General features: G+C 43.8%; 1 protein-coding gene and 1 pseudogene across 2 annotated transcripts; one reads left to right on the top strand and one right to left on the bottom strand.

The window, feature by feature from the left end:
• Positions 1-284: 284 nt before the first annotated feature.
• On the top strand, positions 285-4031 carry LOC123152779 (haloacid dehalogenase-like hydrolase domain-containing protein Sgpp; annotated as a pseudogene).
• Positions 4032-9298: 5267 nt separating this feature from the next.
• Positions 9299-10493, bottom strand: LOC123152501 (haloacid dehalogenase-like hydrolase domain-containing protein Sgpp). 2 transcript variants are annotated; one of them, XM_044572026.1, is made up of 2 exons: positions 10275-10493; positions 9299-10186 (listed from the first exon to the last, which is right to left on the bottom strand). In XM_044572026.1, the coding sequence occupies exons 1-2, from the start codon at positions 10286-10288 to the stop codon at positions 9406-9408; spliced, it is 795 nt and encodes a 264-aa protein (XP_044427961.1). In that variant the 5' UTR covers positions 10289-10493; the 3' UTR covers positions 9299-9405. The 2 variants fall into 2 exon arrangements, with proteins under 2 accessions (XP_044427961.1, XP_044427962.1); XM_044572027.1 differs by having other exon boundaries at positions 9299-10183; positions 10275-10461.
• Between the last annotated feature and the right edge of the window lie 1830 nt (positions 10494-12323).

The following is a 12323-nucleotide window of genomic DNA, read 5'->3' as shown; positions in this document are numbered from 1 at the left end:
ACGTAGCGACGACTACAATCACTCGAACGAGCCGAAGGTGCGCCGCTGTCATCGCTCCTCCATCACCGGAGCTAGGCAAAACTTATTGTAGGAGACAGTCGGGAAGTCGTCATACTAAGAGCATCTCTAGCAGACCCCGTAAAAGGGCCGAACCTGTATAATTCCGGAAAAGACCCTCTCCAGCGCTATTTATGCGGTTTCACCGCTTGGATACGGGTCAAACCCTATCCGCCTCCGCCGCCGCTCCGCCGATTCCCCTCCCCCTCCGCCCCAATTTCTCGCCCATGGACAGCTACGAAAGTGGTGGGGATGACGCGGAGCGCCGCCGGCGCCGCATCTCTGATGCCGCACGCAAGCGGGGGGCGCGGAAGTGGCTCAACTATGGGAGCCGGCCGCCGTCGGCGTTTGAACGCCACGAGCTCGACGAGTACGAGCTCGCGGTCCGCTGCCGTGCCTCCTTCGGCTCCTCTGCCGCAGGGAGCTCGTCCGCGGACGGCTTGAGCTTGCGGCTCACTTCAGTCAACAGAGAGCCAGAGGAGCTCGGGCGAGGGATGAGGAGGAGGCTGACATGCGCTGCCATCGCGAGCTCAAGATCGAGGAGATCTTCCTCGAGCAGGGCGTCACGACATCGCAGGCGCACATGTTCAAGGAGGCGGACCTGCGCGTCATGAAGGCCGAGCAGGCCAAGGTCTGGATCGACCTCGACTCCAACGAGGACTGGGCTCCTTCGGCTCCTCCGCCGCGTCGTCGCCGCCGGACCTGTCGATTTTGGTAGCCTAGGCTCGGGTACGCTGCACGGCCCGCAGATTCCCCCTTATGTAGTACTAGATGTAGTATGATGAACAACTATCTATGATGTAGTATGATGATCAACTATGTATGATGAATGTCGTTGCAAGTTTCTCACGTGAATGTTTTTTTTTCAAATTTTACAGTTTCATATACGGGGTCTGATCTGCAGCGCACGAATATGCCCTGCAAATCTGATCTGTAGCGAACTGTAAACGCGTTTTCTGGGTCAGAATTTTACGGGGCCTGCTAGAGATGCTCTAAGGTCCCAAAGGACCAGCGCACCAGAACAACAATAGTCGCTGCTCAAGAGAAGCGTAGATCGGAAGAATCCAACCTGTAGACACATGAACAAAAACTAGATCCAAGCAGATCCACCAAAGACAAACGCCGACCGAATCCCACGAGATCTACTGGAGACAAACCTCCACATGCCCATCGATGATGCTAGAAGCACCCCGGAACGGGGGCTAGGCGGGGAGAACTTTATTACATTTTTAGAAAGCGGCTGCTATTTTACTTCCCGAGCGAAACACAAACTCAAGCAAAATTAAAAAAGAAACTAAGAACGAAGTCCTCCCGCTGGCAATGACCGGGATCCGCCATGCCTTCATGGTCATAAGGCCACATCGTGGGTAGGAGCGAAGGGGTCTGTATGACTGAGGCCCGTTTGGTTCATAAGTCCTAGGACTTTTTTTAGTCCCAACTTATAAGTACCAAGTCTCTAAAAAGTCCCTAGCTGTTTGGTTCCTGAGACTTATAAGTTCCTATAAGACCATATTACAACTATAAGTCCCTATAAGACTCTCCTTGTGAGTCTTATTTTATAAGTCCCAAATGCCCACTTTAAGTCCCTATAAGTCCCTCCTGTTTGGTTTAGACGGGACTTATAGGGACTTTTTTAAGTCCCTAAATTAATAAGTCCCTGGAAACAAACACCCTCTGATGCACAACAGTTAATGTAGCCTGATGCACATGCATACCGTGGATGCTAATCACTGCTGAAAACAAAGTTGCAACACAACCCACCCTCAAATTCCTGTGAGGTCAGCAATCTCTAAGCGAAAACAACAGAAAGAATCGAAACTGTAGAATTCTACACTTGGGATTACAACTAGGGTTAAGGCTATCTGCGCTGATTCACTTCTATATATCGGTGAGAGGCTTCAGCTGCTGCTTCTCCCTGAGGAAACTGAACAAGAGAGGCATGTAGTAGAGTAGTATGTTCAGAACATTGCTTGATTTGTTTAGCGGGAACATATTTGATTCACTCTAAATTCTTATTGTAACCCATCATCCTGATCAATGTTTGCTCAACCGCATGAGTATCCGCAGTTTTAAATGTCGTGGGTATACAACAACTCTTGCCAATTGCGAAAGTTTAGAAACTTGGCTGTCCTATTTTTCCTGCCCAGTATTTGCAAAAATGCAGGTGTCGGTGTCAAAACCGACGGATCTTGGGTAGGGGGTCCCGAACTATGCGTCTAGGCGGATGGTAACAAGAGACAAGGGACACGATGTTTTTACCCAGGTTCGGGCCCTCTCGATGGAGGTAAAACCCTACTCCTGCTTGATTGATCTTGATGATATGAGTATTACAAGAGTTGATCTACCACGAGGTCGGAGAGGCTAAACTCTAGAAGCTAGCCTATGGTATGATTGTTGTTCTTGGTCCTATGGACTAAACCCTCCGGTTTATATAGGCACTGGAGGGGCCTAGGGATACACAGAGTCGGTTACAAGGAAGGAGATCTACATATCCGTATTGCCAAGCTTGCCTTCCATGCCAAGGAGAGTCCCATCCGGACACGGGACGAAGTCTTCAATCTTGTATCTTCATAGTCCAACAGTCCGGCCAAAGGTTATAGTCCGGCTGTTCGGATACCCCCTAATCCAGGACTCCCTCAGCAGGCAAGACTTAGACATCCATTGTTTAATTTGTATGTAAATAAAAGAAAAGTAGAAAGTGACATTGTGTTGAGTTGCTTAATTAAATAGGATTCAAGCCAACCATTTGGATGTTCAGACATCATTAGCCACTAAGAACATTGCGAACCCTAACTACTTTCAATACCTTGTAGCCCTCTCGCAGCATCTATTCCGATCGAGGTAGTTCTATTTGACATTGATGGCACCCTTTGTGATTCGGACCCTCTTTACCACGTCGCTTTCCAAGAAATGCTTCTTGCAGTAAATAGTTTTAAGATGCATAACATTTATTATGCTTTATTAGTTTCGCCCACAAGTGACCGGGCTAATGGATGAAATAGATTGGTACAACAATGGTGTGCTGATAGATGAGGAGTTCTTCATAAACAACATTGCTGGAAGGAGCGATGTTGAAGCTTCCCAGAATCTGTTCGGAGACTGGCCCCTCAGAAGGGGCTTAAATTCCTGGAGGACAAAGAGGTCAAATACTGAAGGTATACCGAGTGGGAGCTACTTGGTTATATGATTTTTAATGATCAATCGATGGTTCAGTTATAGTTTTTTATGGGCTCGGCTCACTATTGATGTTTTTATCCTTATCTTTCAAATGCTCTTAAGAACCACGAGTAGGTTAGTATGACCTCTTAGGATGAATATTTATGGCCACTTGTTTGTTGCAGTTTGTCGATGTAGCGCTTAGAGCCTGTAAAAGGCCTTGTCAAGGTGGTTCAGTGGGCCAGGCTGTAATAGTTGGAGGTGAATGCCAAAAGCCAAAACCCGCCCCCTTCCCATACTTGAAGGCCCTGAAGGAGCTTGAAGTGTCTGCTGAACACACCTTTTCTTTGAGGTACACATACACTGTGTTCTATTGTAATTTTTGAACATGCCATTTGATTGGCTTTTCTAATATGTCTTATTGATATGTAATGTAGGATTCTGCTTCAACACACGAGTAGGCATTGCCGCGGGAATGCCCGTCGTCGCCGTCTTGACGAGGAACCCGGAGAAGTCCCTACAGGAAGTTGGGCCCACATTGATCATCAGTGACTATGAAGACCAAAAACTGTGGAACACGCTCGAGGAGATTGATAGGGAGGAAGCGAAGCTAAAGACTGGTTGGGCCTAAAAAAGATGATGGTGATGAACAGTTGATTGACCACTGCAAATTTACCCATTCTTATTATTCATAGGGGATTCTACACCCTGAAGTTATTATGGTAGGACAGAGCTCATGTAGGTATTTTGAGCTATTAGTTTGATATATGCTTCTTTTGTTTCTCTAGTAGAGAATCAAATAAAAAACTTTAGTGCCCAACACATGAGATTTGTTCTGTTGATGGGACCTATGAAAATGGCATATCTGTAAGGCTCATTGCCTACCAGCTCTGAATTTTGACTGTTGACCACTCTGTTTGATTGAGCTTCTCTTTATTAATTTGAAAACAATATGGTAATGATGGACGTCGCAATGGGGACCGCTCCTTTAAACAGAAGTTATGGTAGCACAGATTCTACATCCTGAAGTTATGGTTTCACGGAGCTCATCCAGGCATTTCGAGCTTTTAGTTTGGTATATACGTGTTTGAAACAAATAAAATATCTTTAGAGCCAATGACATGAGATTGCTGTGTTGATGGAACATATGAAAATTGTAAATCTGTTAACACCTCCAAATTCTGACTTGTTAATCTTCAGATCATTATGTTTGATTGAAATTCTCTTCATTAATTTGAAAACAGTATATGTCAATGATGGACATAGCAATGGGAACCCTTCTTTCAGAAAGCAAGTGACAAAAAAGGTAGAACCAGTCAGATGATGTATGACATGACATGACATGAGATGGATTGCCCCAAAACCTCGCCAACTAACCAAGCCTCACTGACCAACTTCTCCTTACCAATTTGAACATCCCACGGCACATCATCAGGGCCAACATGGATGTGGATCCCACCTATCAGGCAGCTCACCGGCGGAAAATATCTCAAAGCTACAAAGACCGGTGTCTGCCTCGCCTTACTTGGCAGGGGCTACCTGAGCTACAACGACCAGAAAACGCTGACAAACCACTTGTGGACACCCTTGTATATTCCAGATTTTTCTACTTATTAGGTTTTCTAGATGAGAATCTTCTATTAGTTAAGAGAAAGCAACATTATTATATTCTATGAACATTTATTAAACTATTTTCTAGACACGTGCATTATAGAAGCCTCTACCAAGATACTTGAATATGCTGTTAAATTGGAACATCAACGTATAATGCCATTGGAATATATTTAAGTAGCACAAATTATTCTATGGATGGAAATGATTCTTTGTGACATTTTATGCTTTGTTTGGGTTCAGAAGGAATTTGATTTAACAAATGTCCAAAATCAAAATAGATGAATACATTTTCCAAAACAAGTTATAGTTTCATTATTTGATTGTTGTGTTTATAATTATACCTGATTAAGTTGTAAACGATAAAATTTGATATTATTAGTATCAATTCAATTGTGTATTCAGTATTACTAGATAAAATAATAAAACATATACTCAATGTTATATATTAATTAGAAACAATTAAAAGTTTCAAGAAGTGAAAATATAAAAAACTAAAAATGTTTAGTATAAATGGATAACAGTTGAGTAAAGAATGTTACTTTTGGAGAACGTATGCAGGTCTTCGTTTTGTTTAATGTAGTCTTGAGTTGTAATGGATGGACAAATCAAATACGCACCCCGTCCCAAAATTCTTGTCGCAATTATAGTACAATGTTTGTTTTGCGAAAAACCCACTCGTCATTTTAAAACAGTAACAAACAAGTCCCTGGCTGCTTCTTCTTTCTCTGTCCATCGCCCGCGTGTCACCAGCGGCCGACCCGTGGGATTCGGCTGTTGTGATGACGATTCTGGTGCTCGCAGCCCTCCCACCTGCAACCACCCGCCGCCGCCCATCCGCGACACAGCTCGACCTCCGGTGCTCCTCCACGCCCAGCGCCTCCTCTCGACGACCAGGCGCAGCTCCTCCTCCAAGCCCAGGCGCCGCTCCTCCAGGTATAGACACTGCTCCTCCATGACCAGGCACCGCTCCTCCATGCACTGCGCCAGATTCTCTGCTTCTCACCTGCAGATCAAGAGGAGATCAGTTAAGCAAATCAATTCATTAGTCCGGCGCCTCTGCTCTTCAGATCAAGAGGAGATCAGTTAAGCAGATCAAGATGAGTACAATAATTTTTAGAATAAACTGAGAATAATTGATCAATTGATCCGATGCTTATGCATAATAAATCAGCCGAGATGAGATACTGCTCCTTTTTACTGTCAAAACAATTGATAATAAATCATAACGGTACCACATCAGTGTCAACTGTCAAAACAAAACGGGGACCAACAACTTGATTAATAGGAATATCAATCACAAAGGCTTTAGAGCTGAACCTGATAGTGCTTTTCAGAGAATACACAATTTTCACTATCTTTCTTTTTAACAAGCCAATGCATGATCTGATTATATTCCAGGAGAGCAATTTCAACATGTTCAGAATAATTCTTCAGCATGAAGAAATTTGAACAGGACTACAATTTTGTCTCTACCTAGCTTTTAGAAGCCAACAGAGTATACCAATTTCAATAAGTTTAGGATCCACCCAATTCCAAAGCTATGCTAGAGCAAGTTTGTAGGATCACTTGCATTGTGTATAGAGTATAACAGATATCTGGATCTGAATAGCAGCATAGCTCGTTCCGGCAATAAGAAAAGTTCCAGAAACACACAAAGCAACAATAGTTAAAAATAGAAGGAAAAGGCCACCATTGATACTCTATTGGCTATGTACCTTAACAGTGTCATCAGCACCATTTGAGCTGATGAGGTAACAAACTAGTTATGGTCAACCCTAAATAGCAAGCAAATCAAAGGGGAACACAAAAAAATGATAGTGTATAGACCCTTGTGTTTCATGATTTGGTGATTTGCATAGACAACTCTCCCCTAAGAGACAACTACTACAAAGCTAAAGCTATAGAACGAGTGTGTTCTTCAAGCATTTGTAGATAGATATATGCCTCTGAATTTGACTACTTGATAATGTCAAGAAGCCTCCATACTGTACTTTCATGAACTTCCGAATAACCCACGAAAACATCTCATTTCCTACCCCACGCAACACAAAAATAATCCTATTAATCTTCCCTAGAAATCAACTCCACAAGCAAAGAATTACTAACAGAACTAGGGGGTTGGTACCTTGATCTGAGTTCATTTTGAATTATGCAATATATTTGGATAAATATAAGTATGTATTGTTGCCACTATATAAGTTAAAAATTAAACCATTTAAAATGTATTGTTGCCACTATATAAGTTAACAATTCACCTCTTGTTAATTAAACCAAAATTTTTAATTATTTGGATTAACTTGAATTTGTTGGAATTATTTGAATTATTTGGAATTTATTTGAATTCTTTGGATTAATCGGAATAATGTGGATTATTTGGTTAAATTTGGATGACCAAATTCAGTTTACAAACTGTTCCAGAGACAAGATGGCACTGCACCCTTTTATAAGCTGTTCCAGATACAAGATGAAAAAAAATCATGGACTATTTTCTTTGATTTTAGTAGTCCAACTTCATTCCTTTCCCCAAACTACTTACTGCGTGTGGTGATCAATCTATCCATCAACCCTACAAGACACATGCACATCCTCTTTTTTATGATAGATAGATTTCCTTTATGTGGTTCACATTCTTGAAACAAAGGTACACACACACCTCATGAATCATGATGGCAAGGCACACACACACCTTATATGACACTTGCTAGTAATGATACCAAGAAACAACAGGGCCACCCTCTAATACATAAATAGTGAGATAGTAGTGTTTTACCAAGAAAATTAATTCTGCCATGGCAACCAAACAATGCGCAAAGCTTATGGAGCACAACAACGAGCAAAATTTGGTTGGGTACTTTAGTACTGCACAACAATGAGCAAATTTTATTTAATTTTGAGACAGTACTAATTTCAGAGTTCAGAGTTCATGAGTGAATTTTGAGATACTACAAATCTTACTGAAATGCTGGATTTTGGTTGCCTATGTGACCTGGATGTACTAGTAATCATCTTGATTAAAACTTAACAAGGTTCATGATTCAGAAATTCCAATGGTTCAGAACTTAAATGATTCAGAACATGATTTAGTAACAAGGTTCAGAACTTAAATGTTGTCACCAACTTAAATTCAGTAACAAGGGAGAGCAAAAACCTTTTGCTGCTGCTGGAGGAGAACGGAGGAGGGCCATGTTTCGTTAGCAGTTCGTGGGATTGGACGGCCAAGGGTGCACATCATATGCATGTGAATATCAGGAAGCAAGTGGTGCGTTGAAACAAATGGTGATGAAGTAGGGGATACACACAGAAACTTTGCAAGTCGCAACTAAAAAGGCCAGGCCACCCAAGCAACTGCAACTGTTTTGCTGCATCGCCGGACAGCAAGACAGTCACCAAATCTCCAGGCCGTGAGTACACATGACACCATGTAGATTTAGAGCATCTCCAATAGAAGATCTAGATGTCGAGGCTCCAAAATCCCTCTCTAACAGATGGTGTAGATGATTTTTTTTTACAGCGGAGATGTAAAATAGAACACCTCGCGATGTTAATATACATCTCCACCTATAAGAGATGTAAAACTGCCAACCGCCCAAGTGCCTTCATTCGGCTTCCGCGCGACCGCCTGCCGCTCGCCCAACTCTGCCGCCAGCCGATTTCAGCCAAAATCGACACCAGTGCTGCCCGCCGCGTCGCCACTTGGCCTGTCCCCCGTCGCCCGGCTCGCCGTACGAGCGCCAACTGTCCCCCGCAGCAGCAAATTCGTTTTAAACGTGATTATGCCAGACTGGGCCTACTTGTCAGTACTAAAAAAGTCAGCACCGTTACTTTGACCGTTAACATGTGGGGCCCACATGTCAGTTCTATCCCCTTCCTCTTAAATTCCTCATGGAGAGCCGTTGTTTAGAATCGATGACGCCGACGTATGCGACTGGGGCAGGAGGGCACAACTGCAAGGTGAGCAACGACTTTGAGTTCCTGCGCGCCGGATGCTCGACCGCGTTCCTACGTAGGGAGACCTAGATGGGTGCTCGGGCTGGTCCCTGATCCAGCGGTGGTGCTGCAGCACAACGGCGACCTCCCGCATGCGAGCCTGGCGACTCACGAGAGCGCAAGGCGGCAAGGGTGGCTTGGCTCCAGAGATGCGGGGCTCGGCTGGGAGGGGAAGGGTCCCTACGCTGCACACCAAGGTTGGTTTTTTGGTAATGGGACAATGGAAGCCGGTGAGAGGGCAAGACACCGGCTGTGTACGCCGGCGGTGGCCTTCATAGGACCCCAAGTAGCGCGGCCTCCCGTGTTCTACTTTTCCTCGATAATGGCGGTCGGTGCAGACGTGTCGGCCGCCACCTCGTCGATGTCCGATCAGCCGACTTCTTCCTCTGCCAGCAGCGCGCGGCTATTCATGCGTTGACGGCGGATTTGGTTGAGTGATTGAGTGAAAATTGTAAGAAATCCTTGATTTGGTTGTACGAAAATCTCAATTTGAACCACGGTTTACTTTCATTTGTTTCTCTGGTTCTGAACAGAATTTGGAATCTGGATTCTGCACTTCTATGGCAGGGAAAGAGGAAATGGAATTCTAGCTCAACAATTCTCCACGGGAACGGAAACAGGAGGCTCCACCGCGCTCAGGCTCAGCTCTGAATCTATCTTGGGAGCTCCGGCGGCGGCGTCCAACGCGGCCCAGAGCTTGGCGTCGCGGTAGTCCCTGACGACCATGGACGCGCCGGCGGCGACGACCTTGGCCTCCCGGCTCTCACTCGCGATAGCCACGACCGGCATCCCCGCGGCCACGCCGGCCTGCACGCCGACGACGGAGTCCTCGAACACCAGAGACCGCTCCGCCGACGCGCCGAGCAGGGCGAGCGCGCGGAGGTATGGGTCGGGGCAGGGCTTGGAGCGTCCCTCGCCACAGTCCTCGCCGGCGACGACGAGCTGGAAGAAGTCGGCCAGGCCGAGGATCCCGATCATGAGCTCGGCGTTGGCGCGCGGCGCGTTGGTGACTGCCGCCCGCTTCAGCCCGCGCTCCCGCGCCCACCGGCACAGCTCCGCCAGCCCGGGCACCTCCCGGAGCCCCTCGCCGGCGTACCGCGCGAAGAGGGCCTCCTTCTCGGCGAAGAAGGCGCCGAGGCGGGCCTGCGGCCAGTCCGGGAAGAGGAAGCGGCCGATCTGCTCGTTGCTGCGGCCGGCCATGTGCGCCATGCCGAACTCCGGCGTGATGGGCGCCCCGCCGTTGTAGCCCAGGCCCTGGAGGAGCTCCGAGAAGGCCCGGTGGTGGAACGGGTCGGAGACGCACATCGTGCCGTCGATGTCGAACAGCAGCGCCTCCAGCGGCGGCGCCCGGCAGATCCCATTCCCGCCGCTGCTGCAGAACGCACATATAATTCAGTGAGAAAAGCAGAGGAAGAACTCAGAGATTTCTTACTGAGAACTAGAAAGAAAAGAAAAATCACATCTTTGGATCCATGGGGATGTTGTGTTCTTGAGGATGCTCTGCTGATCTGCAGATATGATGGATACTTTTGATGGCTATGATTATATTGGCAATGAGAGAAAGTTTAGGTGAGGTTTGTTTGTGAGTGCGGTTGGTGGCAATCCATCATCATCATCTCACCAGTCCCAGCATTTGACCTTTCAGACAAGGAGCAGTTCACATTGCAACTAACTGTATACATCATTGCAATATGTTTTTTCAGATTAAGAAAGATGAGTTTCATCCAACTTCAGGCCGAGATCTCTCAGCTCTCAAGGTTAAGAGGGTCGTGGTCGGTAATAAGCCCAACAATTTTTGGGATTTTCTTTGGTCCCATCAACAACACAACAATCTTGGGTCACCGAGACGGGAGTTATTTATTTGCTTTTTAACAACAATCTTCTCTAGTAGAAATCAAGAAAGAAAGAAGAAACAAAAGTGTATCACACTAAAAGCTCAGAGTATACAATTGTGCTTCGTACTAGCATAACATTGTGCTATACAATCTCTTTGGTCATTAAAAAGGGCAATGGATCTAATTAGTTGTTTAGTGTCAGACACGATACTTTAGGATTACCATAATATGATCATTAACCTAGCACTAGACAACCTAAACATGCTTAACATAGAGGGTTTGAGATTCTTATTGGCAATCAGAGCAGACACACCAAAACACCACACTGCAAACATCTCTGCCACTGAAACAAAAGAGAAACCAAACCCACTATGAGGAGGAGCGGGATTGGGCTGCCCCGACTTTGGTAGCGACACCTTTGGACCCCTCACATTTTCCTTTAGGATCATTCCCTCTCATGATTTACTCAATCACTTTTCGGTTAAGTGTTATTTAGTTGTGTGTTAGGTGTCAGGGTAATAAAATTTACAGTAAGATTATATGCATTCCTGAAATTGCTAAAAAAAACATAATTGTGAATATAATTTTTACAATTCGTGTAGTTGGTCATGTGCCGCATAAACAAATTAGAGATTAATTCGGTATTTATTTCATATAAACTCCCAACCGCATTATCTCAATTATTTGTCTACTTTACGTTTGTATATTGTCTATTGTTTTAAACACAATTTTTGATGATTTTGTATAAATAGTTCAACTCGGGAAGAGAAAACTTCTTATGTGCATATTTTCAATCTGACGGATAATTAATCCAAATTGTACGATGCTAAAGTAATTATTTAAAAAAATACTCATACTGATATTTTATTTTTTTGAACAAAGAACAAAAAGGCAGCAAAATAAGGCACAACAATACTTAGTTCACACAAAGCAGGTTTGACATTTGGTTTGAAACAAAAAAGTTGTCTTTTGTAAAAAAGAGAATGATTAAACAGATAACATTGCACATTTATTCTAAGTAGTGCCTACAACACTGGCTAGAACGATGATTTGTGTTGTAAGACTAGTTTTTCAAAATTTATACACTGGCCTCATTAATCAGGAGTTAAGCAAGCGGCAGTTTTACATGTAGGAACATGTCACTTATATTAATATTTATATTTTATGAAATAATTAATAATCAGAACAATATATAAGTTCATTTGTTATCCATTTATACCAAACATGTTTAATTTAATATTTTACTGTGACTAAATTTTATTTTATTTTAATAAATACATCATTAAATAGAATGTAATTTGTATTTTATCTAATAATATTGAATACATAAATACTTTGATAATGTTGATATCAAAGTTTAGTGTGTGCAACTCAAACATCTATTAATCACAAACATTAAAATGTTATAGTGGAATTACAGTTTAATCTGAAAATGTATTACTTGTTAATAATTTTTAGTTTGGGCATTTGGTTAAACCAGATTTCCTCTAAATCAAAACAATTCATTTCCATCAACAGAATTTGTGCTACTTACATATTTTGTATTGTCTTCATATGCTATAGTTACTATTTTAATATATTTAAATATCTTGGCAGCCACGGCTAAAGATATTCTTTTTCAATAACATGCACGAGACTTTTGTGTTAAGCATCCCCCACCCACACACACACACA

The sequence above is a fragment of the Triticum aestivum genome, chromosome 7A (genome assembly GCF_018294505.1).
Source record: "Triticum aestivum cultivar Chinese Spring chromosome 7A, IWGSC CS RefSeq v2.1, whole genome shotgun sequence".
Classification (NCBI taxonomy): Eukaryota; Viridiplantae; Streptophyta; class Magnoliopsida; order Poales; family Poaceae; genus Triticum; species Triticum aestivum.
This window is presented reverse-complemented; position numbering and strand designations above follow the sequence as displayed.